This window comes from Scomber scombrus, chromosome 1, assembly GCF_963691925.1.
Source record: "Scomber scombrus chromosome 1, fScoSco1.1, whole genome shotgun sequence".
Classification (NCBI taxonomy): Eukaryota; Metazoa; Chordata; class Actinopteri; order Scombriformes; family Scombridae; genus Scomber; species Scomber scombrus.
Window position 1 is genome coordinate 19,093,552 of NC_084970.1, and position 26,881 is coordinate 19,120,432.

Sequence of the window (26,881 nt, forward strand, 5' to 3'; positions counted from 1 at the left end):
TCTGTAGTTATTAGATTATTACTGAGACTTTTCATATATAGCCAAAACTGGAAGATATTATCACACTCCTTTACTGTAAAGTGAGCTTTAGGCTACCAGCCCCTCCTATGTGCCATTCCTGTTGATAAGAGTTTCTCCACCTGTCCCTGTTAGGATCCGCCCTGTGAATGTCTCGCTCGCAGGGCACGAGGAAGAGACCAGCGAGGCAGGTAAAATGTGGCCAGACAGGTCTGATGGGAATGCAGAGAGACAGAGAGAGCCAGAGAGAGAGGCTTGGTGGTTGCTGAGTGACTGACAAGCCTATCAGCAAGGTGTATTAAGAAGCAGTAAGGTGTAATTTAAACAATGACATAGTTGTATTTGAGTGTGGAACAGGTTTGCACCTGGTCATTCTCTGACAGAGAGAGGAACCTCGGACCCTGTAGAGTCCCACCACCTCCACCACTTGACAGAGTGGAATTTCCCTCCTCTTCCCTGGCTGGGGCCGGGGGCAGATGGTCGCTCTGAGAGTTTGAGCAGAACTCAGGAAGGAGAGTGAGAGGAAGGGTGGGAGGAGGACAGACAGAGAGGGAGAGGAAGAGAGCCGAGGAGTGGACAGAAGAGGAGACATGCTTCGCTACGGTTCAGGACGAACTGTTTCCACCACCACAACAGAGGACTCTCCAGAGTCTTCAAGTGAGGTAAGAAGTCCCAGAGAACAGTCAGGACATTGATAATCTCCTTCTGTCTCTCCTCTTCTCTCTCTCTCACGTCTCCTCTGTGTTTTGTAAACAGCCCATTGTGTTTTCCCCTGCCTCTTATATTTTCCTTGTTGCTCTCTACTCTGCAGCCACTTTGTCTCAATCTGTATGTACACTGAGATCACTTTTCTCTCTGTGTGTGTATATGCCAGCTACCATTTTCTGTTCCTAGTTCTGCTGAAAGTTCTTGGTTTTTTTTAGGATGTCTTCTCTTACAAGAGCATGTAATGGGAACTGAGTGTGCAGGATGCAGGGATGTCATGTTTATTTGAACAGCTCTCTGATAAAACAGGCCTTTGTACTAAACTGGCCTTTTAGGTTATTCATATTGTTTGATAATGAAAAAAGGCCCCATTATTATTTAGAAGACTGAGTGTGTGATATGAATGAATACACTACTGCAGCCACTACAGTAAAAATGGCAACACATTTGCGTAGAAGACAACCAAACAAGACACCCACTATACTGTAAACATGAGAACGGACGTATCTATAGCACACAGAGATTTACATAAACTTTGTTTACTGCTCTGTTGCAAAAATAACCTGATGCTGGACTGTTAAGGTGTGTGAGTTTCTATGCTTTGGTGTAAATTACATGTCCATGTGAACTGTAATGCAAAATGTGGTTTTGCTTGTATAACATCAGTAATTAGCCTTTTGTCTGTTTGTATTTCTCAGAGGAGTATCACACGCCTCAGGTTAACTCTCCATGCAGGAGATAATGGAAACAAGGAGCCCAAAACTGCAAACACAGTAAGCTGAATATCTCCCTCATTCAAATTCTACAATTAGCCATGGTATAACCTGCCTATAAGTCTTGCCTGACAGCCCCATTTAGATAGGTAAAAGTTTAATGAATGAGTTCAACTGAACTGAATTACCTCAAGTTGAACTGAATTTGACTCAACAAACCAACTGAAACTGTGTGTGTCTCTACAACAGCACAAACAAAAATAGTAACATGGGATTATCCATCATATTATACAAATTCTTAGTAAGAGAGATGGAGCCATTGAGATTTATGGCTTTTATCAGCTGGGGTGGTTACACAATCATGACAGCAGGGTGTGTGTGTGTGTGTGCTAATGCATTCACAGATGTTACAAATTTACTTCAAAGCTCAACACCGGCTGTATTGTAAATCTATTCCATACTGTACTTTTTTACATACTGAAGAGAAAGTATATTATTCTCCACTTTTGATTTCTCAGATACACCCGAGAGTTTAGTTGAAACAGCACTGAGACAAACACTGCTAACTAAACAAATAGCTACTGAAGTGCAGAACTACTCTCATTACAGTATACAGGTCTGTTTCGGTGTATTGTCACCATGTGATTTATGATTGTGAGTACATGCTGCAGGCTGTGTGGGTGTTTGCTGTAGTTGCCTGTGCCCCGGCCTTTGTTTGTGTTCAGGATCTGTGGTGCAGAGGCTGTGGCAAGTGTGAGACCTGAGTACAATACTTTAGTCCATGTTGGCACTTGGGAAGTTTTTGGTCCATGCGCATTGTGGTGTGTTTTTGTATGCACCTTAGCACTGGGAGTGCGGTGTTCGACCAAACTTCCAAAAGCTCCGCTGATAGCAGGCTGCTGTAATCTCTGAATGTGCTTCCCTTTGGGAGGGCGTGGCCACAACTGTTGGAACTGATGTCAGAGGACAGTCTGGTCAAGAGTTAACAGATATGGAGTAACACATGTTTTCAGTGATGATGTGTACTTCAGTGTGTGTTTAGTGAGGACGTAACAGAGCCATTTATTTCTCCCTGACAGACATCTCCAGCTCTAATACCAGAGTTACCAGTAAACTGTATGATCAGTTTGTATAGCTTATCATGTACCTCAAGTGTTATAAAAAGTGATGTTGAAGGAACATATAGTGTATTAAAACTAAATGGAAAAGCTTAGTGGAAAAAATACTAACCTATCTGGGATGATTGATACAAATGCTTGCGTTTGTCAAACTGTCAGAATAGTACTTTAAATAATAGTAAATAAGAAGAAAAAGAACGTTTCCAAATAAAATATGCACAAAATGAAGTACAAAACAATTAGAAAGTCTCATTCAGAGTAACAGCGCAGCAGTTACTCATTGAAATGCTAAAACAAGCTGATAGCTTTGCATGTGAGTGATATTTATTTATACAATATAGATAACCATAACTTCAAAGGTACTTCCGGAGTTGAACTGAAGGGGAACGTCAGGGTTCAAGAGGTTTAAAAACTAAAAAAAATGCTGTGACACGTAACTATTGTTGTTGCAGCAACACTCACTTGAAATGCCTGCACAACGTCAAGAAAGGACACAGTTTTGATAAGGCTTGATGTAACAGTTGAGTTTTTGTTTTTTTACTGCATTTAATCACACCAGTGTGAGACGTCCTTTTTTTAGCCTCAATCACATTTCCACTGATCAATCTTTGATCTCAAATGTAATCACGTGGGGATTTAAAATATGGGTTTGGTCACTTGCATTTTGTGATGGAAAAAGCAAAAAAGATGTGAAGTTAATCAAGGATGAAGGAAATTACTAAAACATCCTCTTCCAGAGATATCCAGAGATAATTTGGTTTCAGTTGGAACGCTGGTTCAAGTGGTTATTCCCTATAAAATTAGAAAGGGTATGACCTGCAACCTGACACATTATGGACACAATCCAACCAGTGACTGTGACCAAGATGAGACATAATACCTCTGTACCATGTCACACAGACACAGAGTTGTTACATATAGGCATTTCTACACCTACAGCATTGGATTTCATCGTCACAATGGCCAAAAGTCTCTTCAAAGTGAACTTGATTCAGCCCAATGAGCTACATGAGAGGGTCTTTGTGCCATGACTTCAAATACAACTATCATGTTTGTGTCGGAAATAAGGAGATAATCCAATCAATCGAGTCCTTCACAATATAGTTACATGATAGAACAATCAGTTCATGAGCTACAAGCAAGTGACACAGAAAAAAGCTTGACACTGCACTGATATGTCATCATTTCAAAGAGACTTCGTTCAGTATTTTTTACAAGTTTACATAATTCAGGGAGTCACTGACATCTATGGGCAAGTCAAGCTCCTCGTGGAAACAAAACAAAGGAAACTCTGTATGCTCTGCACATAGTTCCTTCCACCAAAATTACATAGCTTCAGTTTTAACAGGTAAACAAAGGCATTGTGAAATTCAAAGCTGACAGCACAAAGAGCATTGTGATGCTGAGATGTCAGAGAAGCAGTCTGTAGTGTTGTTAAAACATAGAGATGGCTGTCCTTCCCTCCCTTCTGTAGGAATTCACATCCGCCTATTAGCAGGCCTTCGCCATTTCTCAACACCATGTCCTCTGTAGATTAAGTGGTGGAGAAATGTGAGGCTCGGCTCTGTCCACGAGACAACACTGGCGTCTTTGTTCTATTCCTCCACACTCTTATCTCTGCTAGGAGTGGAGACTGATGTCTATTTCTCTGAGTAACAGGTCCTAGATGAATGTTTAGTTTGAGCAAAAGCTTTTAAAATATGTTTGAACATCACATCTATCTGTCCGTCTATCTGTCTACGTATGTTGAACAAAAATGTTTTTGTTGTTTGTTGCATTTATGGTCAATTGAAAGAACATATTTTCTGCATGTAACCAGAAACAATGACAGACCAGAGCACATTATACCCATAGACACTATGCTTATTAGAAGGTACCGGTGTTGTGGAATGATGGCACAAAATAATAACACTTATTATAAACATTTTTGAAGTGTCCACACATGGAATGAAGCGAATCATCCACAACAGCTGTCTATGAATATGTTTTTTTCTCTGCAGGATGAAAAAGATGCGAAAAAGATGTGGAAGAAGAAAAATGGGCTGATTCAAAGAGAGAGGCCAGCTGGCAGGGAGTCACCTCAGAAGGTAGACAGCCACATCTACCACATGAATAATAGGCATGACAGTACAATGCATGTACTGCTTTCGCATGTGTGTCACTGGCATCCGTCTGTAAAACACCTTCCTGCACACTTGCAGGCTGTCATCAATAATGTATTCATGGATATTCAACATGAGCAGATGCTTGTCGATGACTGCAACAAATTCAATGTCTCAAGTGTATCAAGAGAAATGCTGTAGATTCATCCTCACTGGTTTGGTCAAATGTTTTAGTATTCTCTGTGTGATGTGAAAAAATGGAACAGAGACAACAAGATTTTCAGTGAAAATGTTTGAGTTTTGAACAGTAGGCTGGACAAAATTGATTGATTAATTGAATACTTGCTCTTAATAATGTCCAAACAAAACATTTGACTCTTGCTATAGATCTGAAATATTCATAGAAATTGAAGCTAAGTTGCCTGTGAATATTACAGCCATTTGTTATTTTGTTGTCTAAACTGTTTAAAGTGCTGCACTGCTCCTGTGCTGGTGTGCATCTCTTTTCATTGGATGCCCGGCTGTTGGAGGCACAATAGGCAGGAACGGCAGCTCATGTACCGGGTTGCAGAAACATGACACCTCCAGTGGACCTTGCACTTTTTTAGCCATCAGTTCCCAACCTTCTGTTTCCAGTGCTCAGCAACAGTAACGCTGGAAATACCTGATCAAGTGCACATGTGCAAGGATGTGCATCCACACACAAAAACACATAGTCAGGTACAACTGCAAGTGTGAACGTGCACACAAGGAGGCACACAAATACACAAACACAATGACTAAGTCAGCCTCAGTTGGAGGGTGGCTACAGAAACCTGACCGGTGTGATCCTGTCTCCCTCAGCACCTCGGAGACATGACCAATGGGGTGCCAGAGACCTCGCTGCATCATCATGGGCCCAAAGTGTACGGAGTAGTGCGGAGGACGGGCTCAGACAGACAGCAGGAAGTGATGGCGCGAGAGTGGACGGTCAATCACCTTCACGATGAGATGAAGTACATCAGGGAGGTGAGTCGAGACCACAATAAAATATGAGATAAACAAGCAGCCATCAGTTTACAGTGACGCAACCAGATGTTTAGATCATTTCATCTGTGCAGGCTTGTGCAGGATGGGTCGCTGTGTATATAATCTCTGCATGCTCTCTGTATCTGAGTACAGGTGAGAGATTCTCTGGAGAAGGTGAGAGAGCGTATGTATGGGCAATTTGGAGGAATGCAGCAATCAATGCAGAAGCTTTCACAGGAAATCAGGGTAAAGAATTACAGTATGTAACAACATGTGGCCGCTCAGAGCTGCTTAATCAAACTCCACACTGTGAAGCTGTGACTAAATCTAAAAATGCAGTGTATCACGTGTGTTTCTGCAGGCTGCCAATTCACATCGGAGGAGCCTGGGGTCAGAGGTGAAGATCCGGACAGCAGCCATGGAGAGCTTTGATCAGATGAACAGCTCCCTTATATCTGCTAACATTGGCCTACAGGTAACAAATCAAAGAAACTGAAACTGTGAAGACCTTCCTCACGTTAGCTGCATGCAATTACAGAAAGAGTTAGATTGCTGAAACAAGTTTGCTTTGCAGAAATCCGTTCTGGAGAACTGTCAGAACAGAGTGGACACAAGGGAGGAGGTGAAAAGTTTGCGCAGCACCTGTGAGAAAACACAAGAGAAACTCAGAGATAAGGAGAGGGAGCTGGCTGCTGCCCAGGCTGAAAACCAGACTTTGAGACTCCAGGTAAACAAGCAGTCACTCATGCAGTGTAAGCACACTCACACGGTCATTCATACAAACCCACATGCATCCGCAGATTTCAAAACATTAGCGTGGAAGTACCTTAGCTGACAATTTTTCTGAAATAGTGTTCAACCAGCTGGTGTGACAAGTGGGTGCTCATATGGCCTGCTGCTTAATGATCTGATGAGTCAGTAAGAGACTGAGATGGACAAGTTATACAGGATTGTATGAACAAAGAGAAGGCTTTACATACAAAAAATATTCTTTACATGTGTTCATCACCTATTTTTTCTATTATATAACTACTGTACCAGATAGTTGTCCACTCTCAGTAATTCTTTTCTAACAGTGTTTGCAGTATGTTACAGTGAAAAATATATATATCATTAAAATAGCCCCAAAAATGTTCAGAGAACGTATACCCGGTTTCATTCAGAACTGGGTATAACTAGGTATTGTATCGTATTTTCTTTTGAACTAACTAAGAAATACAATATGAGGAATAATAGATAAAGCACTGTGTTCTCATCCAGCAGATTTTATAATAGATGATCTTACTACAGAACAAAAACACATCAGCTGCATCTGCATCTTGTACTCTAGTGTCAATATGGAATAATCAGCTCAGCAGAGTCATACTTTTTGCTGCGCTGTGAAATGTGCAGGTGGAGTCTTCACAGGAGGTCCACAGTCAGGCGCTGCAGGAACTCTCAGCAACGCTTCAGAGGGAGTATGAAGAAAAGCTGCTGGAGGAGCAACTGAAACACAGGGAGGAGATTGAAAACCTACAGGTCTGCATTCTTTACCTCTTTGTTTATCAAGTCTCACAATGGTACATCCCATATAGTTTGAATGCCAATAGAAACCACACATCATATATCACAGGAACCAGATACTTATGTGACAATTACTCAAAATACCTCAGATGATTTTGATTTTAAGACATTTTACAAGTATTATAAAGCAGTATTGTCTAATGATAATTACAACAATGGGGTCATTTAATGAGCAGCTTTAATAATAAGTTCTATATCTGAACCAAAATGTATTTTTGCTCACAAAGGCTCAACTTGATGAGTATATCAGGCGGCTGGAGGCAGCAGAGAGGAATATCAGGACTGCAGAGGCCAAGATATCCGAGAGGGATCAGAGGATCAATGAACTTGAGCGTCTACTAGACTGTATGGGAAAAGTAAGGAAAGTTTTAAATGAGAGGTTCTAATTTTTGAATAATGATAATTATTCACATTCCCTTATGTACATTGAAACATGTTTTTATTAGATACCCACTTGATTTGTAAGAGCTAACTTACATTAACATTAGAGTGCGTTTTTGCACAGAATGAGGACTCCAGATTTTGACCTCCATCACTTACATTAATACCATATTAGGAAGGGATCTCTTTGGGGCTAACATGGAGAGGAAGAATTATTGCAGATACCAAAAACTATTTTATTGAACTTATGGACACGTGTGTGCTGTAGTAAGACAAACTTGAAAAATGTGAGCCCAACCTTAAGCTGCCTTTACTTCTTGCACATATTAACCAGCTTGCAATCATTTCATAGGAAAAGACTCAACTTCAAAGGAAACTGCAAGAATGTGAACAGCGTCTCCGCTTGATGGAGTTGGAAGACACAACTGATTCAACTGTAGCCCAAAGGTACAAAATAAATGTCAAGTTTGACAAAACAATCCCAACTAAAGGTCCACTAACGAGCTTTTACCTGAGATTTTAACCATTTCAAACAGTCCTAATGAGTGGATGGAGTTTACTCAGTTAGATCTTAAGTTCAAGCCGAACAAGTGATAAACTACAGAAAAAGATTATAAGTACACCTTGACTAAAGGTTGTTTTGTCTACAAATAATTTTCAAAGTTAAGAATATATTCTCGTGGCTCAGAAAAAAGTTTTGTTTTGGCGGAGGCGTAGTACAGACACCAGAGCGCTGAGTTTATTTGTGAGGATAAATGGTCACTGGTCATCTTTAGGTCCAAAGTGCTGCAAAGTGAAGCTGTGGATCTCCGCGAGAGAATCAAACATTTGAACGACATGGTGTTCTGCCAGCAGAGGAAAGTCAAAGGAATGATCGAGGAGGTGAGGAGACTGTAGTAATCTCTGTGGGAGCATTTAGGTTTCGTGTTCATATTTGTGTTTTGATAATGGGTGTGGATGAGATACATACATATGTCAGCTTAAGTGGCTTGATCAATTAAGTGCACAAAAGATACTTAAAACCTGACCCAGAGTACATAAAGGGTGTGGCATCCTGGTGGCAATTCGTGGTTAAGATACAGTGTATCCGGAAAGTATTCACACCCCTTCACTTCCCCCACATTATGTTACAGCCTTATTACAAAATGGATTAAATTCCTTTTATCTCATCAATCTTCACACAATACCCCATAATGACAAAGCGAAAAAGGTTTTTTAGAAATGTTTGCAAATTTATTAAAAATAAAAAAACTGAAATATCGCATGTACATAAGTATTCACACCCTTTTCTATGACACTCTAAATTGAGCTCAGGTGTATCCTGTTTCCACTGATCATCCTAGAGATGTTTCTGCAATTTGATTGGAGTCCACCATTAGTAAATTCAATTGATTGGACATGATTTGGAAAGGCACACACCTGTCTATATAAGGTCCCACTGTTGACATTGCATGTCAGAGCAGAAACCAAGCCATGAAGTCAAAGGAATTGTCTGTAGACCTCCGAGACAGGATTGTTTTGAGACACAGATCTGGGGAAGGGTACAAAAAGATTTCTGCAGCATTGAAGGTCCCGAAGAGCACAGTGGTCTCCATCATTCGTAATTGGAAGACGTTTGGAACCACCAGGACTCTTCCTAAAACTGGCCGCCCAGCCAAACTGAGCAATTGGGGGAGAAGGGCCTTGCTCAGGGAGGTTACCAAGAACCCGATGGCCACTCTGACAGAGCTCCAGCGTTCCTCTGTGGATGGTAGAGTGGCCAGACGGAAGCCTTTACTCAGTAAAAGGCACATGACTGTCTGTTTGGAGTTTGCCAGAAGGCACCTAAAGGACTCTCAGACCATGAGAAACAAAATTCTCTGGTCTGATGAAACCAAGATTGAACTCTTTGGCCTGAATGCCAAGCGTCATGTCTGGAGGAAACCAGGCACCTCTCATCACCTGGCTAATACTACCCCTACGGTGAAGCATGGTGGTGGCAGCATCATGCTGTGGGGATGTCTTTCAGTGGCAGGAACTGGGAGACTAGTCAGGATCGAGGGAAAGATGAATGGAGCAAAGTACAGAGAGATGTTTTTTATTTTCAATAATTTGCAAAAAATTTCTTAAAAAACGTTTTCACACATTATGGGGTATTGCGTGTAGCTTTATATCTTCGTCCCCAGTTGGATTCCAGCAATGAGTCTTAATTGTGTGTCATACCCTGTCTCTACATGATTAATGACCTCATCTAGCAGAGACAAAATGCTGAAAAATTTATTAAAAAAGCACATTATTAGAGTCTTAAATTGTAATATTGTAATCTCATGGCACAGTTTGGTGTCAGTAAAGTTAATTCTGTTGCATAAAACCTTTTTTTAATGGGTCCATGTTACAATCTGGCCTGGTGGAAACCCTGACACAACATGAAAATGAGACTCTCCTCATCCCAGCTCACAAGAATCACCAGCAACAAGGAATTTTGCAGCCCTTTAAATGTTTATTTCATTCTTTTGGCTTCAGGGTGGTTCAACAGCAAAAAAAACCCAAACTAAAAAACCCCCAAAAAACAAAAGGGAGTTACATCAACCTGAAATTGCCTGCTAAAATAGAAACAAACAAAAATCACTGACCTAACTCCTAACTTAGCAAAACAGGCGAAAAGACCTGGGTTGTTACATCTACTTGCAGAGCTATTTACAATATTCAACACAAGAACATGTTGACTGACTGACTGGAAGTGGAGAGAGGAGAACCTGCGAGAGCTGAGGGAAGCCGGCCTCTAAACTACTTGCTTTTAGGCTGGAACCAGTCTGCTCTCTGAAACAAACTACAAACACTCAATCACAATTATTCACTAAGCCAGTCAGAGATGCTCATCTGAAGCCCATTACAGGAAACCACCACTGCAAGTTCACCAGAGGAAAGCATACAAGTCTCTAAAAATACATAAACAATGAATGAATTGTAATTTGGGTTTATACTGAGCTTTTCCTTCAATTCAATTAGCACTAAATTACATACTTAGTTCTTTCCAGGAAACTTTCAATTAAATTACTGGGAAATTACAGATGTGTAAAATAAAGCATCAATGCCAACAATCTATACAAGATCATAATGTTGAATCAAATAAACTGTGGAGAGAAACAATCAGACTGAAAATACACAATATCTGTTTGCTAATAAGTGTTGTCTTCTTGAAATTGTGAAGGTTGAAACACTTCGAGCTCAAGTTGCTCAGAAAGATATGTTCATCTCAGAGCTTCTGGACAGAATTGCAATAGTGGAGTGTGAGGTGAGACAACAGTACAACAACTGTGTGTTTGTTGCATGTTTTGGTTACGGTGTGGTGTGGTTAAGTTCTGCATGATATCAGATGGTTTCCTGGGCTGCTGTGTGCTGGATATCCTGAACTTTCAGCAATGTCTGTGTGATTTCCTTGTGTCATTACTCCTGTCACTTTCACACGTGAAGTCCTTTGCATGTATCTGACCTGACAGTGTTGTTTCCTCTTTTTCTTTTCCTAGAATAATGAATTAGAAGACAAGCTGAAGTATTTTATGTCTACACAGACTAATAGGCCACGAGAGGTTTTGGAAACCAGGGAGATAGGAGTGGGCTGCGATTTGCTCCCCAGGTAAGAGGCAAAGTTGAACAAACATGCTGAGTAAAATAAGGTGTGTTTGGTGCTTCATTTGGAGGTAACTTCTCACTCTGATGTCTGACTATGCATCCACAGAGGTAAAGCAAAAAGGCATGATGTTGAAACTCCTGTTCAGTGTAAATCATCTCATCTCCGTCCCATACAACACCCACCACCTGTTCAACATCCGTCCCCCGTACAACCTTCGTGCCCTGTACAACCTTCATCACCCATACAACCTTCATCACCCATACAACCTCCATGCCCATTACAACCTTCATTCTCTACACAACCTCCCTCTCACACACAACGTTCTGCCCCCACATCTCCCATTCAACATCCATCTTTCTATCAAACAACGCTGACACCGTCAAGGACTTTCATATCTAACAACCCTCCGCCCAGCAGGCTGGAATCCAGTTTACTTCGATACACTCCTGTTGAGTACAGCCGCTTCCTGCAGTCCCACCCCTCAGTACCCAGTGGATCCTTCTCCTACACCCGTCCATCTGAATCTGAACCTCCTGTGAGCAGCAGAGACAAGGCTAACGCTGAAACAAACTTGGACATAAGCTCAAGTCCAGAAGAATCCACTTCGCCCCCGTCCAATTCTCGAGCAAGGTCAAGACCACCTCAAGTTTATACACCGTTCATGAAACTGATGGAAATAACAGCAAAGATAAACATAGAGTGATGTGACAGGAAATCTGTTTGTTTGTTTTCTTGCCAAGATAGTTAAAGGTGCAGTGTTTAGTAGCATCTAGTGGAACAGACTTGGCAGAAGTTGGAATATAATATTCATGAATATATTTCAATTAGTGTATAATCACTTGAAAATAAGAAATGTTGTCTGTCCTTTACCTCAATATGAGCCTTTTATCTACATAGGGAGCAGGTCCTCTTCAATAGAGCTCACCATGTTGCACCACCATGTTTCTACAGTAGCCCAGAACAAACCAAACACTGGCTCTAGAGAAGGGCTTTCATGTTTTTTGAAAGTTTCGTGGTTCTCCTACATGCTTGGATGGGCAGAAGAAGGCAAGGGGTATTAAGTTGGTTGCAATCTGTAACCTCACAGCTAGATGCCACTAAAATCCTACACACTGGTCCTTTAAATAATAAGATAGATACCACTCTACAAGCCTTGCTCTGACTGCTTGTGGCCAAAATAGCCTTGCAAATATCCCCTGTAACACCACAGTGTGTTGTTTTACTGTGTGTCTTTTGTACAAATTAAACAAACAAGATATAACATGCTAATTAGCAAGCTTTAGATGTGCTGGTAGGTTTATATACAAACAAGACGTGTTGATAGACATTTTTTGTACCTTTGGACAGAGCGAGGCTAGCTCTTTCCAGCTGTTTCCAGTTTTGTGCAATGCTAGGCTAATCAGTTGTTGGTGGTTTTCATCTTCTCAACTAACTCTTGGCAAGAAAGCAAGTCCAATTCCTCTGAAACGGTTCTCTTTGGTTTTATTTCCACTGTTTATTATTTTTAAAATTACCATATGTGACACAGAAGAGATTTTTTTAAAGCCCTAAGTTGATAGACTTTTTGTCACTTCTCTATCACATACGGTGAAAAAATGGGGGTCAGCTCTATGTTCCCACAGCCCTATGTTCCCACAGCTATATGTTCCCACATTACTTAGACTTTTACTTTATTTTCAAAATTAGGCCCTATGTTCCCACAGCTCTATGTTCTCACAGCTCAATGTTCCCACATTTCTATCTTTTTTTTTTCAAAATTAGGCCCTATGTTCCCACAGGGTTAGGGTTATATTTTACAACTGCATCCATAACATTCACCCCCCAAAATGTTCCCCACACTCGTCCAGGTCTACGGCATGTGAATCTTTATGGCCCAAGTGGAAAACAAACGCCAGTCTCCAGTATGATAGTCGGGCATCAGCAGATTGGATAGAACTTCAACATTTAAATGTTTTAAATTTGTGAAATTTTAAAATTCGGCTCCATAATTCCCTGGTTATGCCAATGCTCAAAGCCCATGCGCCGTGCCGTATCAGATGGATTGGTCAACCCAATGAGGAGAAAAGCCTGGTCTACCTGATCTTGCGAGTGCAAAAAGACAGCCCAATCAGGACAGCGCTGTGCCCGCCCCAGTGCTTAATTTGTAAATTATTGCTCATGAGGGACTTTCACTCGTAGCCTTACAGAGGTACCAGGACACTACACATGTCTGTGGCTGTGGGAAAATAGGGTCTAAATTTGAATAATCTCTTAGAAATGTGGGAACATAGAGCTGTGGGAACATAGGGCCTAAATTTTAATAATCTCTTAGAAACGTGGGAACTTAGAGCTGTGGGAACATAGGTGCTGTGGGAACATAGGGCTGTGGGAACATAAAATTAATCTGGTTGGTATTGTAAAAAGTCTTGTAGGTTTTAAGCCTATGTTTGCACATGACACTCTTAATGTTGATACAATGTTGCATACTGTAGAGTGTAAACAAGCGGATGCTCTGTAAACATATTTTGTAAATAATGTGCTGCAGGATTATATATTTGTTGTTTGGTTTTTTTTACAGTAAATGTAGCTCACTTATTTTGCTCACTGATATGAGCATTAAAACGTGTTTGAAGGTCGACATGGTTTATGTGTGTATTTTCCTATAATTTTGTATCAGTTCTGTACAAATTAAATTAATATTATTTTGTTATTGTATAAAATATTTATTAACATGCAGTGTGCCTTTGTGAAAAGCCTACGGTCAGATACTGGTGGTGGGTATGATTATGAATATCTCAAAATTGGCAACAGTGTATGTTTTAAAGTAAATTTCTGTGCTAATGATAAAACTGTTCAATCTCCTTTAGTATGATGACCTTACTAAGATTACTGCCATTCCTGAGCCAAAGGCACAAGTATTATCCAGATCTTGTCTGCACTGCCAGAACTGTGTATAAAGAAGAAAAAGTGTTCCTTAATTATACATATCATACTGAGACTAATGATGAGAGGCCAGTGTATGTTTGAATAATAAAGATTATATTGTTTTATAAGTAACCAGATGTCTTGATTGTGTCAATGAACGCCCACACTTACCTGTCTGAATTCAGTGAATTGATTTACAGTTGGTTTGTCTTCCTTCTCTTTCTAATGATTACATTTGACACTTTTAGAAAAATATCACACACAATCACATGCATGAACACAGACCTCAAGATTAATTTAACTTTGTAAAAGGCCAAGTCAGTGAATACAGTACTGTACAGACACTTTAGGCCTTAAAACTAAAGTGAGGATGCTTTAAAAATAACTCCATGAATAGTTTTTATTTAGCAGTTAACGTCATACAAAGTTCAGTAAACAGAAGAAACCTAAATCAAATTAATATTTAGTGTGACCACATTTTGCCTTTAAAACAGCAGCAGTTCTCCTTGGTAAACACAGTTTTTCAGGTAGACTGTTAGAAGTCTGGCTATGTGGGGGCCAAACCATCTGTTGGAGGACTCCTTGCTCTTCTTGTTGCTGAGGACAGTTCTTTATGACCCTGGCTGTATGTTTGGGGTTATTGTCATGTCATAGAATAGACTTGGGAGTGATCAGATGCCTCCCTGATAGTGTTGTATAATGGATAACGATCTAGAAATCTAAAGTGCCTAAAAGCACAGTACTTTTTTGGGGAACTCTGAGTATGCAGATAGTGCAGTGTGTATTTGTAGATATTTAAATTATGCATACACATTTCTCAAGGAAACTTTTTAGTTGCCAGGTAAAACCCTAAATAAATTATTGAATGAATTGGGTAACATTTTATAAGCTGTAGAGTACACTCACAGAAATATTTAGGCCTAATTCATTAGATTTATGTATTTCAATTGCATATAAAATTTCCATCCATTTGAATTACTTAGATTTAACATAAACAGGCCAATAAACTTTATGTGCTGCATATTTGTCAGTCAAATGTAAATTAAACAATTAAGAATGAGATTTATGTAATAATACTAATAAACCCAATGTGTTTTGAATAAACAATGACAGATTTATGTATTCACCATAAATAAATCCAATTTGTTTCAAATACTTAAGAACGAGTGTATGTATTCAATATGAATTACTCCAATGTATTTGAAATACATAGAAAAAGGTTTATGCACTATATGCAATTTAAATGAAATTCATAAAGTTTATGTACTTAAAATAATAAACCCGATGTATTTTAAATTATTACATTTTAATTATTAATCAATTAAAATTATTAATTTTGTTTTCCATTCAGCCTGTACCTACAGTAATACTTGCAGTAACAATATTATAAACAGTCAGATCAGCTTGTTTAACATTTTATTTATTAGACTTCTCAGGCATGTGGCAAGTTATGGCAGTGAGAAAACTCAAAGGCAGCAATACATCACACTACACCACTTCCATTCAGCATGATACAAAGCCATAAAAGAGGAGAACAGAACCAGTGCTCATTCACATGTGTTGAAAAGAAAAAAAGAGAAGAAAATGCCCTCATTACAACATGCAAAAAATACAAACAAAAATAAACCAAACACCTAAAAATACTCATTTGTGCACATTTAGGCAGAGACATTTTACTTATTTTGCCACACAATAGCCTAACAAATGCAAACATTTAAACACGTGGGGAAAAGCTAACTCATAAGTACTGAAATTTGCAGCAGGTCCACCACTTTGCTGCACTGCATTCTCCAGAAGGCAACATCAGTGCATCAGGTGAATTACACAGTCACATATTAACTTTTAGTTGTAGGACGTCTGGTCTCTGAATCAGCATAAGCACATTTACTTTTATCATTTTAAATTAACATTTGGAAACAGACCTTTCTGCAGCAATAACAAACTGTGTCATTCTGCTAAAATGTATGAAACTTCAGGACAGGTAAATCAAGCAGAATAACTGTATGCTTACAGTACACCAACATTTCAAGGATTACCAGACATTCATTTTTTGAAATTTTCGTCATTACCTGATCAATCCAAGACACTGCCATAAAGCCAAGTGGTTGAATGGCTTTGCACCACCCCACTGACATGTTAAATTACAGGTGCATGGAGATATTCTGCAGCAATAACAACCAAGAACTGTAAACACATTGCAAAATTTGCACAAATACTCAAACAACCACTGAAAATTGCAGTTGCTTTGCTATACATTTTCCAGGGGGAAACATCTGCATATCAGGTATCAGGCCCATCACTGGAACATCTTAATTTTCAGTGCTTGGACTTTTGGTGAAAGCTTGGTCGTGTTCAGTTCCATCAGGATTTTTTGGAATACCTCAAATGTGCTCTTGAGGTCCTTAGGGTAGCTTAAGTTAAGTGCATAAATCAGTCCGAAGAGCATCATGCATCCCAGGGTGACACTTTGTAGGTTTTGCAGAACTTCCACACCTTCAAGTACAACACCAACATCTGCATATATCTCGTCTCCAGGTTCAGCACCATCCGCCCGAATGACGTAGATGCCCATTGTTGTCTGTGCAATCCCCAACTCAGCCTCTGCACACTCGCTGTCCTGGAGAATAGACAAAGAAAATGAGTTGTGTTCATTCATTTTTTAAAGGCATGTGGTTTTAAAACTTCACAGGGAGTGTTCTCCAAAATGAGTAAAATAGATATGGCCCACCAAAACGACTTTAAGAGGCAATCCAAAGCTAAAGTTTTGAAGGATGCACAAGACTCACTAATATTGCTTCTTTCCAGCCCTCACATTTGCTAACCAGTAGTACTACTCTATCCCTACACAAGCGCTCCAACCACAAATTACTACAACAGACAGTGTTGAGTACAACTGATACAGGAACAAAATCCACTATTTTGCAAGCATGAGGGCTGAAAAAAAAAAAAGTCCTTCTTCTTCTCTAGTGAGTGACTCTGAATTTGAATTTAAAAGGCCGTTGACACACCAGTTGCATTACCGCCACCTACTGGACTGGAGGGTGGAGCATGGACGTACTAAAATTACATAAACCTAATGGAAACCAGTCTCATAAATTTTAACTAAATGAACCTTGGTTGAGCCACAGCTCATCATATTTAAACTATATTCATACGTTTTAACTGATTACATTTCATTGGTTTCGCAATTAACAGATTTATGTTGATTTTAAGGAATCTGAATAAATAAATTCTTAAAATTTTATTATTTAAATAAAATCAAATAGATGCAAATACTTAAAAATAAACTATGGGATAATTAATTTTTCTGAGTGTAAGAAATGGTTTTACATTCACAAAAAACTTTTCAACTTCAAGATGTGTTTGGGACAAAAGACTAAAACTGTCGACAGGGTTAGAAATCTGTCAATCATATGATAATAAAAAGAAAGAAAGCGAGCTGTTGAGCTATATGATACACATATTTCTACTAGTAAACAGGACACAGACCCATAATACATGCAATGAAAAATAGGAAGTTGCAGCACGATAAAAAAAATCATAACTTTGTGGAAAAACAATTAGACAAAAGTAAACAGAGGTTTTCTTCCAACAGTACGGCCACAGTTGAACTGTTAAACAGACTTTGAACCCTGATCAGGGACAGAGGACACAGCTGTAACCTCTTGTTTGATGCTGACTGGGTCATTGTTCGATGAGCTGTGTGAGAAATGGGCTGGCACTGGCTGGGAAACATCTGGATGGGAAATGCAGCTGTTGAAAATCAGAGTTGGTGAAGTCTGTTGAGACAAATCACACAGAAGGGAGAAAACCGTCACAGTGCTCTCTAGCCGTCCTCCTTGGTGTCGATTGCCACATTTGACCTACAGAGGGCAGCAACACATCTTCACTGAAAAGCTGCAATACATTGTCCTGGTCACTGTGAGGCGCTACAGCTACACTGCGCGTGTTTGACGAAGAAGAAGAAGAAGAAGAAATAAGAAAAAGAAGAAGAAGAAGAAGAAGAATCACATTTTGAAATGTTGTTGTTCAATAGTTAAGATCCCGAAGAAGAAAAAACTACTACTAAAAGAGGTTTATGGCGTTTTCTCACAACAAAAAGCCCATTTCAAACGATTCATTTAATGTATAAGTGGGAGGTTTTATGATGAATGTTAAACTGAGTCTTTTCGTTACTTCATGGTGTTTGTTGATGGCTGAAGCTAGCTGCTGTCATTAGCTAACAGTGATGTCTTCGTCGTGGACAGAGCGCCAGGGACAGGTGGGAGACCTGAGACACCAGAGCCGAGAAGAGCTCCAAGAACTGCTGCTCCGACAGGACAAGATCCTCTCCAACAAGTAAATATCACAGCATCAGGCTCAGTTTGGTCCTCACATTATGATGAGCACACGATGACAGGCTGAAGTAAAAGCATGAAAACACAAAACCCCACTAAAAGTAGCTCTTATACAGTTTGATAATATAGTTTGACGAAATATACATGACTTCAGCACACACAATAGTTTGACTGCTTCTAATGGAGCATTTCCCACGTTATCAGTATTTCTGTTGTTCCTCCTCAACAGTAACTGAAGTTTTACAGAAGTTTTAGTGAGCACGGTTGATCTAATATATTAACATTGATTTATATTATAAGTCTCTCTTTTTATACAGTCTGTGGTCCAAATGAACACATGAGATCGATGTTCACTACTAACGTTAAATCAGTGATATAAATGCACATAAGGCTGCATATGTAAATGCATTGTGAATGATTAGTTAAATAATTAACTCATTAAGTGGCTACAAGCTTATATTAATACTTTTTTGGAACAACTGATGACAAATATGTTTCTGTCATTAAAAAAATTAATAGAAAATTGTCTCAAAGTTTCAAGACTCCAGCAACAAGTAATGTAAAAAAACAAAAAAAACAACCCCAAAACAAACAAAACATTATTGTGACTCAAATAGGTTTCTGCTTCTGGGCTTCATCAGGATAAAAATAACAATAATGATAATATTAATGTTAATAATAATAACAATTAAAGCCGCAAGCGGCGATGGCGGGCCCTCGCTCACCCATGCCACCGCGGGGCCTGAGGCATGGCGGGGCTGTGGCGTGAAGCAGAAAGTGAGAAAAAAACCTGGAAGGAGGCCAAAAATGCAATGTTTCGTTCATCCAGTAGGGGGCAGTCACAAGTAGTTACACATATGGTCTGGTGTGTTCAGGGCGGCCACTCATCAGTCATGTGAAGTTTGGAGTGAATTGGACAAAGCATGAAGGAGTTATGAGAGGTTGATGGTTCATCACCAGGGGGCAGTAGAGTGTAACAAAACACAAGCGGTTGCGTTCAGGGTGGGACAGTGATTACACATGTGAAGTTTTGTGGAAATCGCACAATGATGATGTAAAATATGGCACTTCCTGTTTCCACTAGGGGGCGACACGAGTGAGATCGCCTATGAGCGAATGGAGACGTTGAGGTCGGCACCCTGGACCTGTGTACCAATTTTCATGACGATACGAGTTCAATAAAGCCATCAAAAAGCCAAACGTATTTTCATGGCGAGGAATTGATGGTCGCCGCGTCGCCACATGGACGCCATTACTCGTAGCTTCACAGTCTTCATAATGTAGCTTCACCAACTGGTTCTAAATGAAGTTGATGGGGTCAACTATGTATTTTTCATGAATTTAAGTTCACTTCCTGTTACCACCGGGGGGCGCTATGAGTTACGTGGGAAGTTAATATATCGGGACGTTCAGGGCGGAGCCATCATCATGTCCAGCAAGTTTGAAGCTGATTGGATGAAGTATGTGGGCGTGAGAGCCACTCGTATGTACATGGCGAGCACGCCAAAGTTAGTTGAGCCCTGGCAGACACGCCCTTTGACCTACGGATGCGCAGAGCACAACTTAAGCTCAGCTAGGTCTGGAGATGTTGCGTACCTAATTTGAACTTGATCGGGCGAACGCTGTGGGAGGAGTTAATTTTAGGCGGGAAAAATCAAAACCAAAATGGCCGACTTCCTGTTGGGTTGAGGTCATGAGGTCAAGAGGCTTTTTTGCATATGTGGGTATAATACATATGTGTACCGAATTTTGTTAGCATAGGACAAAGTTAGCAATATTCCCTATGGGCATTTTTGGACTTTGTAGGAGGCGCTATTCCGCCATTCTGCGTCAACCATGTGCGACCACCCAAAAATATCGAATTTCGGATGAGGCCGGACGTCCGTGCAAAAGTATAAGCATTTTCGCATTTGGGAAAGGGGCGAAATTGGGGCACGAAATGTCGGAAGAATAATGATAATAATTAAAGCCGCAAGCTGCGATGGCGGGCCCTCGCTCACCCATGCCACCGCGGGGCCTGAGGCATGGCGGGGCTGTGGCGTGAAGCAGAAAGTGAGAAAAAACCTGGAAGGAGGCCAAAAATGCAATGTTTCGTTCATCCAGTAGGGGGCAGTCACAAGTAGTTACACATATGGTCTGGTGTGGTCTGGTGTGTTCAGGGCGGCCACTCATCAGTCATGTGAAGTTTGGAGTGAATTGGACAAAGCATGAAGGAGTTATGAGAGGTTGATGGTTCATCCACCAGGGGGCAGTAGAGTGTAACAAAACACAAGCGGTTGCGTTCAGGGTGGGACAGTGATTACACATGTGAAGTTTTGTGGAAATCGCACAATGATGATGTAAAATATGGCACTTCCTGTTTCCACTAGGGGGCGACACGAGTGAGATCGCCTATGAGCGAATGGAGATGTTGAGGTCGGCACCCTGGACCTGTGTACCAATTTTCATGAAGATACGAGTTCAATAAAGCCATCAAAAAGCCAAACGTATTTTCATGGCGAGGAATTGATGGTAGCCACGCCCCCACAGGGACGCCATTACTCGTAGCTTCACAGTGTTCATAATGTAGCTTCACCAACTGGTTCTGCATGTTTTAGAAGTGGAATGAAGTTGATGGGGTCAACTATGTATTTTTCATGAATTTAAGTTCACTTCCTGTTACCACCGGGGGGCGCTATGAGTTACGTGGGAAGTTAATATATCGGGACGTTCAGGGCGGAGCCATCATCATGTCCAGCAAGTTTGAAGCTGATTGGATGAAGTATGTGGGCGTGAGAGCCACTCGTATGTACATGGCGAGCACGCCAAAGTTAGTTGAGCCCTGGCAGACACGCCCTTTGACCTACGGATGCGCAGAGCACAACTTAAGCTCAGCTAGGTCTGGAGATGTTGCGTACCTAATTTGAACTTGATCGGGCGAACGCTGTGGGAGGAGTTAATTCTAGGCGGGAAAAATCAAAACCAAAATGGCCGACTTCCTGTTGGGTTGAGGTCATGAGGTCAAGAGGCTTTTTTGCATATGTGGGTATAATACATATGTGTACCGAATTTTGTGAGCATAGGACAAAGTTAGCAAAATTCCCTATGGGCATTTTTGGACTTTGTAGGGGGCGTTATTCCGCCATTCTGCCTCGACCATGTGCGACCACCCAAAAATATCGAATTTCGGATGAGGCCGGACGTCCGTGCAAAAGTATAAGCATTTTCGCATTTGGGAAAGGGGCGAAATTTGGGCACGAAATGTCGGAAGAATAATAATAATAATAATAATAAACATTACAATTTCAATAGGGCTTTCGCCAGACGACTTGCAGTCGCCGCTCGGGCCCTAATAATAATAGTAATGATAATAATAATGATAACAATAAACATCATGTGATGTATGACGCCCCTGGCCATGGTCTAACAATAACGTTTCTCTTTTTTCAATGTTTTTGAACCCTTCAGAGAAAAGAAACGACAGCTTCATTATTTTCATGACTTAACGCCAGACATGCAATGCTGCAAAATTATTACAACACATTTTTGAATCTCATCTGGAGTCTGAATTTATTTTAATCTGTAAAAATGCTATATTTAAATATATAATATAAATGTCGGCATCCATTCCAGTTTCAAAAGTCGTTTATATATAAAATACAGACTGTGGTTAGAATGAGTATGAACAACTGTTATGGTTATACAGAGTCTCCAGATCTCAAGCCAGCTGAATACAGGCTGTTTTAGAGGCTCATGTTGGCCCAATTCCCTATTAAGACTCTTTATGTTGGTTTTACCTTACATTTTCAAATTTAAATCTTTAATGATTGTTTTAAATATTAATGTAAAATAATGGCTTTGTGTTGTACACAGAAGATTATTACAGACTCTTCCTGACAAAGGGAAAAAGATACGAGAATTTGCAGAGAGGCTGCGCCTAACCATTGAACATTACGATGAAGAAGAGAAGAAACAACATTTGGTGTCTGCTGCCAGGACAGAGCTACAGTCCAAGTACCAGCAGGCTTTCACTATGCAACAACGTGCTGTCCAGAATGCTCCAGCAGCCGGGCAGAGTGAGGCTACTGCAGGCAGCACGGTACAGGAGAAGGAGACATCACCTGTCTCAACTCAAGTGCAGGAAAACCACACTTTGGACCAGCAACAAGAGCAGTTTGTCTCCAGAGCAGCTGCTGTTGAAACCATGGAGACGGTTGCTGCTGGGGCCTCTCTGAACTCGGATGGGACAATACAGGGTGACCTTGTGGAGGCCTTAGAAAGGGTCAGACTGTCTGAAACTGCTAGGACTGGTTTCAGAAGTGAGACCACAGACCCGTTAAAGAGTACAGCAAGAGACAGTGACTCTCTCAAAAAGCAGGTGTCAAAAAAATCTCACTATGTCACTGTCCTGGAAAAAACAGAGAAGATTTCAGCCTCCGGGAAGCAAAAATTCAAACCAAATGTGTGAGTAGCGTATTGACTATTTACAATAATGTCAAACCAAACAAATTTTATAGATGTCTTCCAATAACATTGTCTGTCATTGTGGTTATGCTGCGTTTCTGAATTTCTGATCATTTTTATATGATTGGAAGTCGTCTAAACATGTTACTCTGTGGCAACTCTGTTGTTGTTTCCAGGCTGCCCCACAGAAGTGACAACTCTCCTTCAGGATCCTCGTCACCCAGCCAGTCTTCTTTGGGCTCATCAACGCTCTCCGCACAGGCCAGGATGGAGCGGGACAAAAAACACCTGGATGACATCACTGCCGCAAAACTCCCTCCTCTCCACCATAGCCCAGCTCAGCTTCTGTCTCTGCAAGAGTCGGCCATCCTCCTAAAAGAGCAGGCAAAGAAACAGCAGGTTAGTGTGTAGATGGATTGAGTTGTGTACAGGCTGAACTCTCCAGACTCTTATCTAATACATGCAGTGTATTTATTACACTACATTACGCATTATAGACATTACAGAGTTAGAAGTAGAGTCATTACAGGACTTAAATTCTTCAGGTGCACACAACCACAGCTCAACACAAATGCGAATATAATCTCATATTAACTTTATGAATTGATAATATTTCAGTGTTTTCTAAACAGCTTGCTGTACTGGCCCCCGAAATGGCCAACAAAATCAATTGATGCACATTTATCTTTATACATTAAACAAAATAGCTTGAAGTATGCAGAGGGTGATTTAGTTCTGTGAAAAAAATCTAACATTTATTATTGTGACCAGTAATAAATATTACTTTTAGTCGCCAGGTCTTTTTTATTCATCCCGGCAGCTACTTACAAGGTTTATTTTGAACACTTTGTAGAGGGATACTTAATTAAATTACAGCTAAAAGGTGTAGTGTTAAAGATCAAAAAGGCAATTCTCAGTTGCTATTGTAACTTAATATTCACAAACTAGTTTATTCTGTTATAGTGAGTTTAGTGTTGTATCTGGATGCTTAATTTCAAAACAAAACTTTTAGCATGTTTTAGCATACAATACAACACTGACTTATCTTTACATTTAAACTAATCTTATTTAATGAGGAGGGAATTAATTAATAATGAATCCAGCGAGTGTGAATTGTCTGTATCAGATCCTTCTAACAACTCTAGAGGGCAGCATTTAGGTTGTGTCAGCACTGTATCACTTCACATCCAAAGTAAGGAATTTAGAGCCAAACGTCAATGTGCTGCTGTCAACTTGCAGAAGTCTGTAAAGCTTATGACCAGTCTTACTTTTGTTGATGGTTTAAAGACTGTGGCTGTGCTTCTTTATAATAATGCACTTGTTTTCTGTTTACAAGCCTATTCATGTCAACTTTTTCCTCTTTGTTGTGTTTAATTTCAGGAGTTGCAGGCCAAGCTGGCAGCCCAGAAACTGTCTGAGGGATTGAAGATCTCTATGGGGAGCTACACTCCTGACGGTGGCCCCATGGCTGCCTACAGAGAGGTTCACGATGAAGGAGCCCAGCTCTCCTCAGAGGAAGACTGATCCTGGAAGGCCAGAGCTGGGGAAACCAGTGTGACCTCGGCCTCTTGGGGAAGCAGGCTTTGGACCTCACGATCAGAGCCCATCAAACAGGATTTTCACTCCAAGGACAGGAATTCTTAAGAGAGGGAAAGGGTCTTTGCCTGGTGTGAAGGCGTAGTTGGTATCCCAGACTCAGCTCAGGGAATTGAATGGCAGGTTGAAAAACTAGCTTTCTTAATTGTCAGTCAGTTTGTTTCGGGTTCAGTTGTTTCTTGCATGGTTGCTACCTGCAGTTGAGTTAACACTCTTGGATGCTAAATTTTAAATAAGCATCATGAGGGAAATGCTCCCTATCCTATACTGAAACTGATGATATTACAGCTTTCTTGGCCTGAGAGTATTGTATGTTGAAATTCTTATTTCAGTGTGTTAATAGTTAAATGCACTTAAAGCTCATCAGCCGGTGGGTTAGACTGTTTTGGCACAATGGCGACTGTTCACAGCTTTGTCTAAAGAATAGACATGAGCCAGCAGACATCTAAATATTACATGATGTGTAACAGAACTGAATAAATGCATCTGATTTCTCAAATGATTGTGTTTGTCTTAAGTTTGGTGGAAATCCAGTTTTGAATCATGGACACTGTGAAGTACATCAAATGTTCTTTAAGAGATTTAACTTTAATTTCTCGGCACCGGTATGAAACCCATCACTGATCAAGGTGTCAGGAAAAAAGTTTTCTTGTCTTGTCAGTTTTCAATTTATCTGATGATCTAGTTTATGTAGTACCAAACAATCAGTGAAAATGCCAGCATATAATACATTATTGAAAAGGAACTAATTGAATATTTTTTGCTCATATTGTTCACACTGCGTTCTACTCAGGTAAGTAATAAAATAGCAGTATCTTTGAGGCCAGTTAGAACCGTCTCTATAAATCCAAATGAACAGTATTTGGTGGTTTAATATGAATACTATAAACTGAACTGGATTGATCACATGGATGACATGGGAGACTTTCCTAAGACAGCTTAGGTCACTCACTAAATATTATATGTTTGTACTGTTATGTCCAGAGGTGTTATAGAAAGGCATTTGTTCTGCAAAAGGACTGAGTCAGTGGAAGTATAACTTAACTCTTAACCTGACCAAAAATGTAAATCGTACAGTACAGTGTTGTAAATATACAGGTATAAAAACTGCACAAACTCTGTATTTATTCTTTACAATATCTGAGTGTCTATAATAATGAGCCCATCTATACATAAAAAGAAAAGTTGTGTATAAAAATGTGTCATACATTTTTAAGTCTAACACACCTCAACATCTACCTCTTAAAGGCTGAGGAGTAAAATATACACTATTTTCCACAGAAATGGAGTAACATTTCTCAAAAAACATAAAAAACCTCATATAGTTAAAAATGTGTGTAGTAGCTGGGCAAATTGTTTTGAAGTTTGCTTTGTATACATTTAATATTAATTAGTATTGTGTTGACATTTTGATACTTGCCTATTATCTAAGCTTTATTGTTATAGTTTCACATTATTTAGTTATTTTAATTAATAAGTTAATTTATGTGTAAAATCAATCTGCAAGGTGATGGAAGCTGTGGTCGACTGGTTTCCTAAAATCTTGTGAAATGTTATCAGGCAGGGATCTGTGACACACTTGATAAGATTAATCCTGGGGGTAGTGAAATATTGAAGCTTGATGGGCTGAGACATCTGGACTGAATTTGGATCATGTTGTTGCTGGGAATGGCAGGCAATGATGGGACGGCAGCGGGCTAATGCAACATGGCAAATACCATTTCTCAACTTTGCTAATATGTGCTAGATAAGAAGTGCCAGCTACACTTAGCATCTTTTCCAAAACAGCGTTTCCCATTGTCTCCCTTCCAGCTCTCGCAAAGGACCGCAGACCATCTTAATTTAAATGACCTGATTCAGGGACTTTAATGAGAAAGAAATAAGGCACTGAGGCATGTTTTGGGGGAAATGAGAGTGGGTTAATGCAGGTCAGAGTCTGCTGGTAGATGCACCTTGATAACCTTTGGTAATTGTTACTCAGCCATTGGTGGGAGATGTTTTAGAAAAAAAACCCTCTGATTGCTGTGTATTTAGACACTGTATCTGATGGGCTCCAGAGTGGCCCTGTGGTGACGTCCAATAACAAATACATGAGCAGGCTCCGCAGAGGATCCTCATTGTGCTGGGATTAATTACGGCATACCTTGCTTACATAAATTCAGAGACTGTTACCAATTATGGGGCACATTTTTGCTGTTGCTTTTCTCTCTGGTATCTGGCGTCAAACCTGACTGAATTATGTTGATGTTGTTGAGGTGGAACCAAGCGCACACTTTCTGTAGTCAAAGCTCTTTTTAACATTGTCCATTGATGAGGTTGTTTATACTTCTACTTGAATCCCAGACCCCTTGTCCCAGATTAATAAACTTCTCATGAAGTA

General features: G+C 40.1%; 1 protein-coding gene across 1 annotated transcript; it reads left to right on the plus strand.

Annotated features, from left to right (window-relative positions):
- Nucleotides 1-175: 175 nt before the first annotated feature.
- polr2m (RNA polymerase II subunit M) lies at nt 176-25,000 on the plus strand. Its single transcript, XM_062428929.1, is given in 19 exon segments — nt 176-680; nt 1,422-1,496; nt 4,555-4,641; nt 5,500-5,664; nt 5,818-5,910; nt 6,026-6,139; nt 6,239-6,391; nt 7,057-7,182; nt 7,455-7,583; nt 7,961-8,055; nt 8,385-8,490; nt 10,799-10,882; nt 11,115-11,224; nt 11,327-11,889; nt 11,892-11,920; nt 18,345-18,463; nt 22,315-22,905; nt 23,082-23,304; nt 24,286-25,000. Coding segments are annotated over 19 exon segments (3,078 nt in total). The 5' UTR covers nt 176-608; the 3' UTR covers nt 24,430-25,000.
- The last annotated feature ends 1,881 nt before the right edge of the window (nt 25,001-26,881 follow it).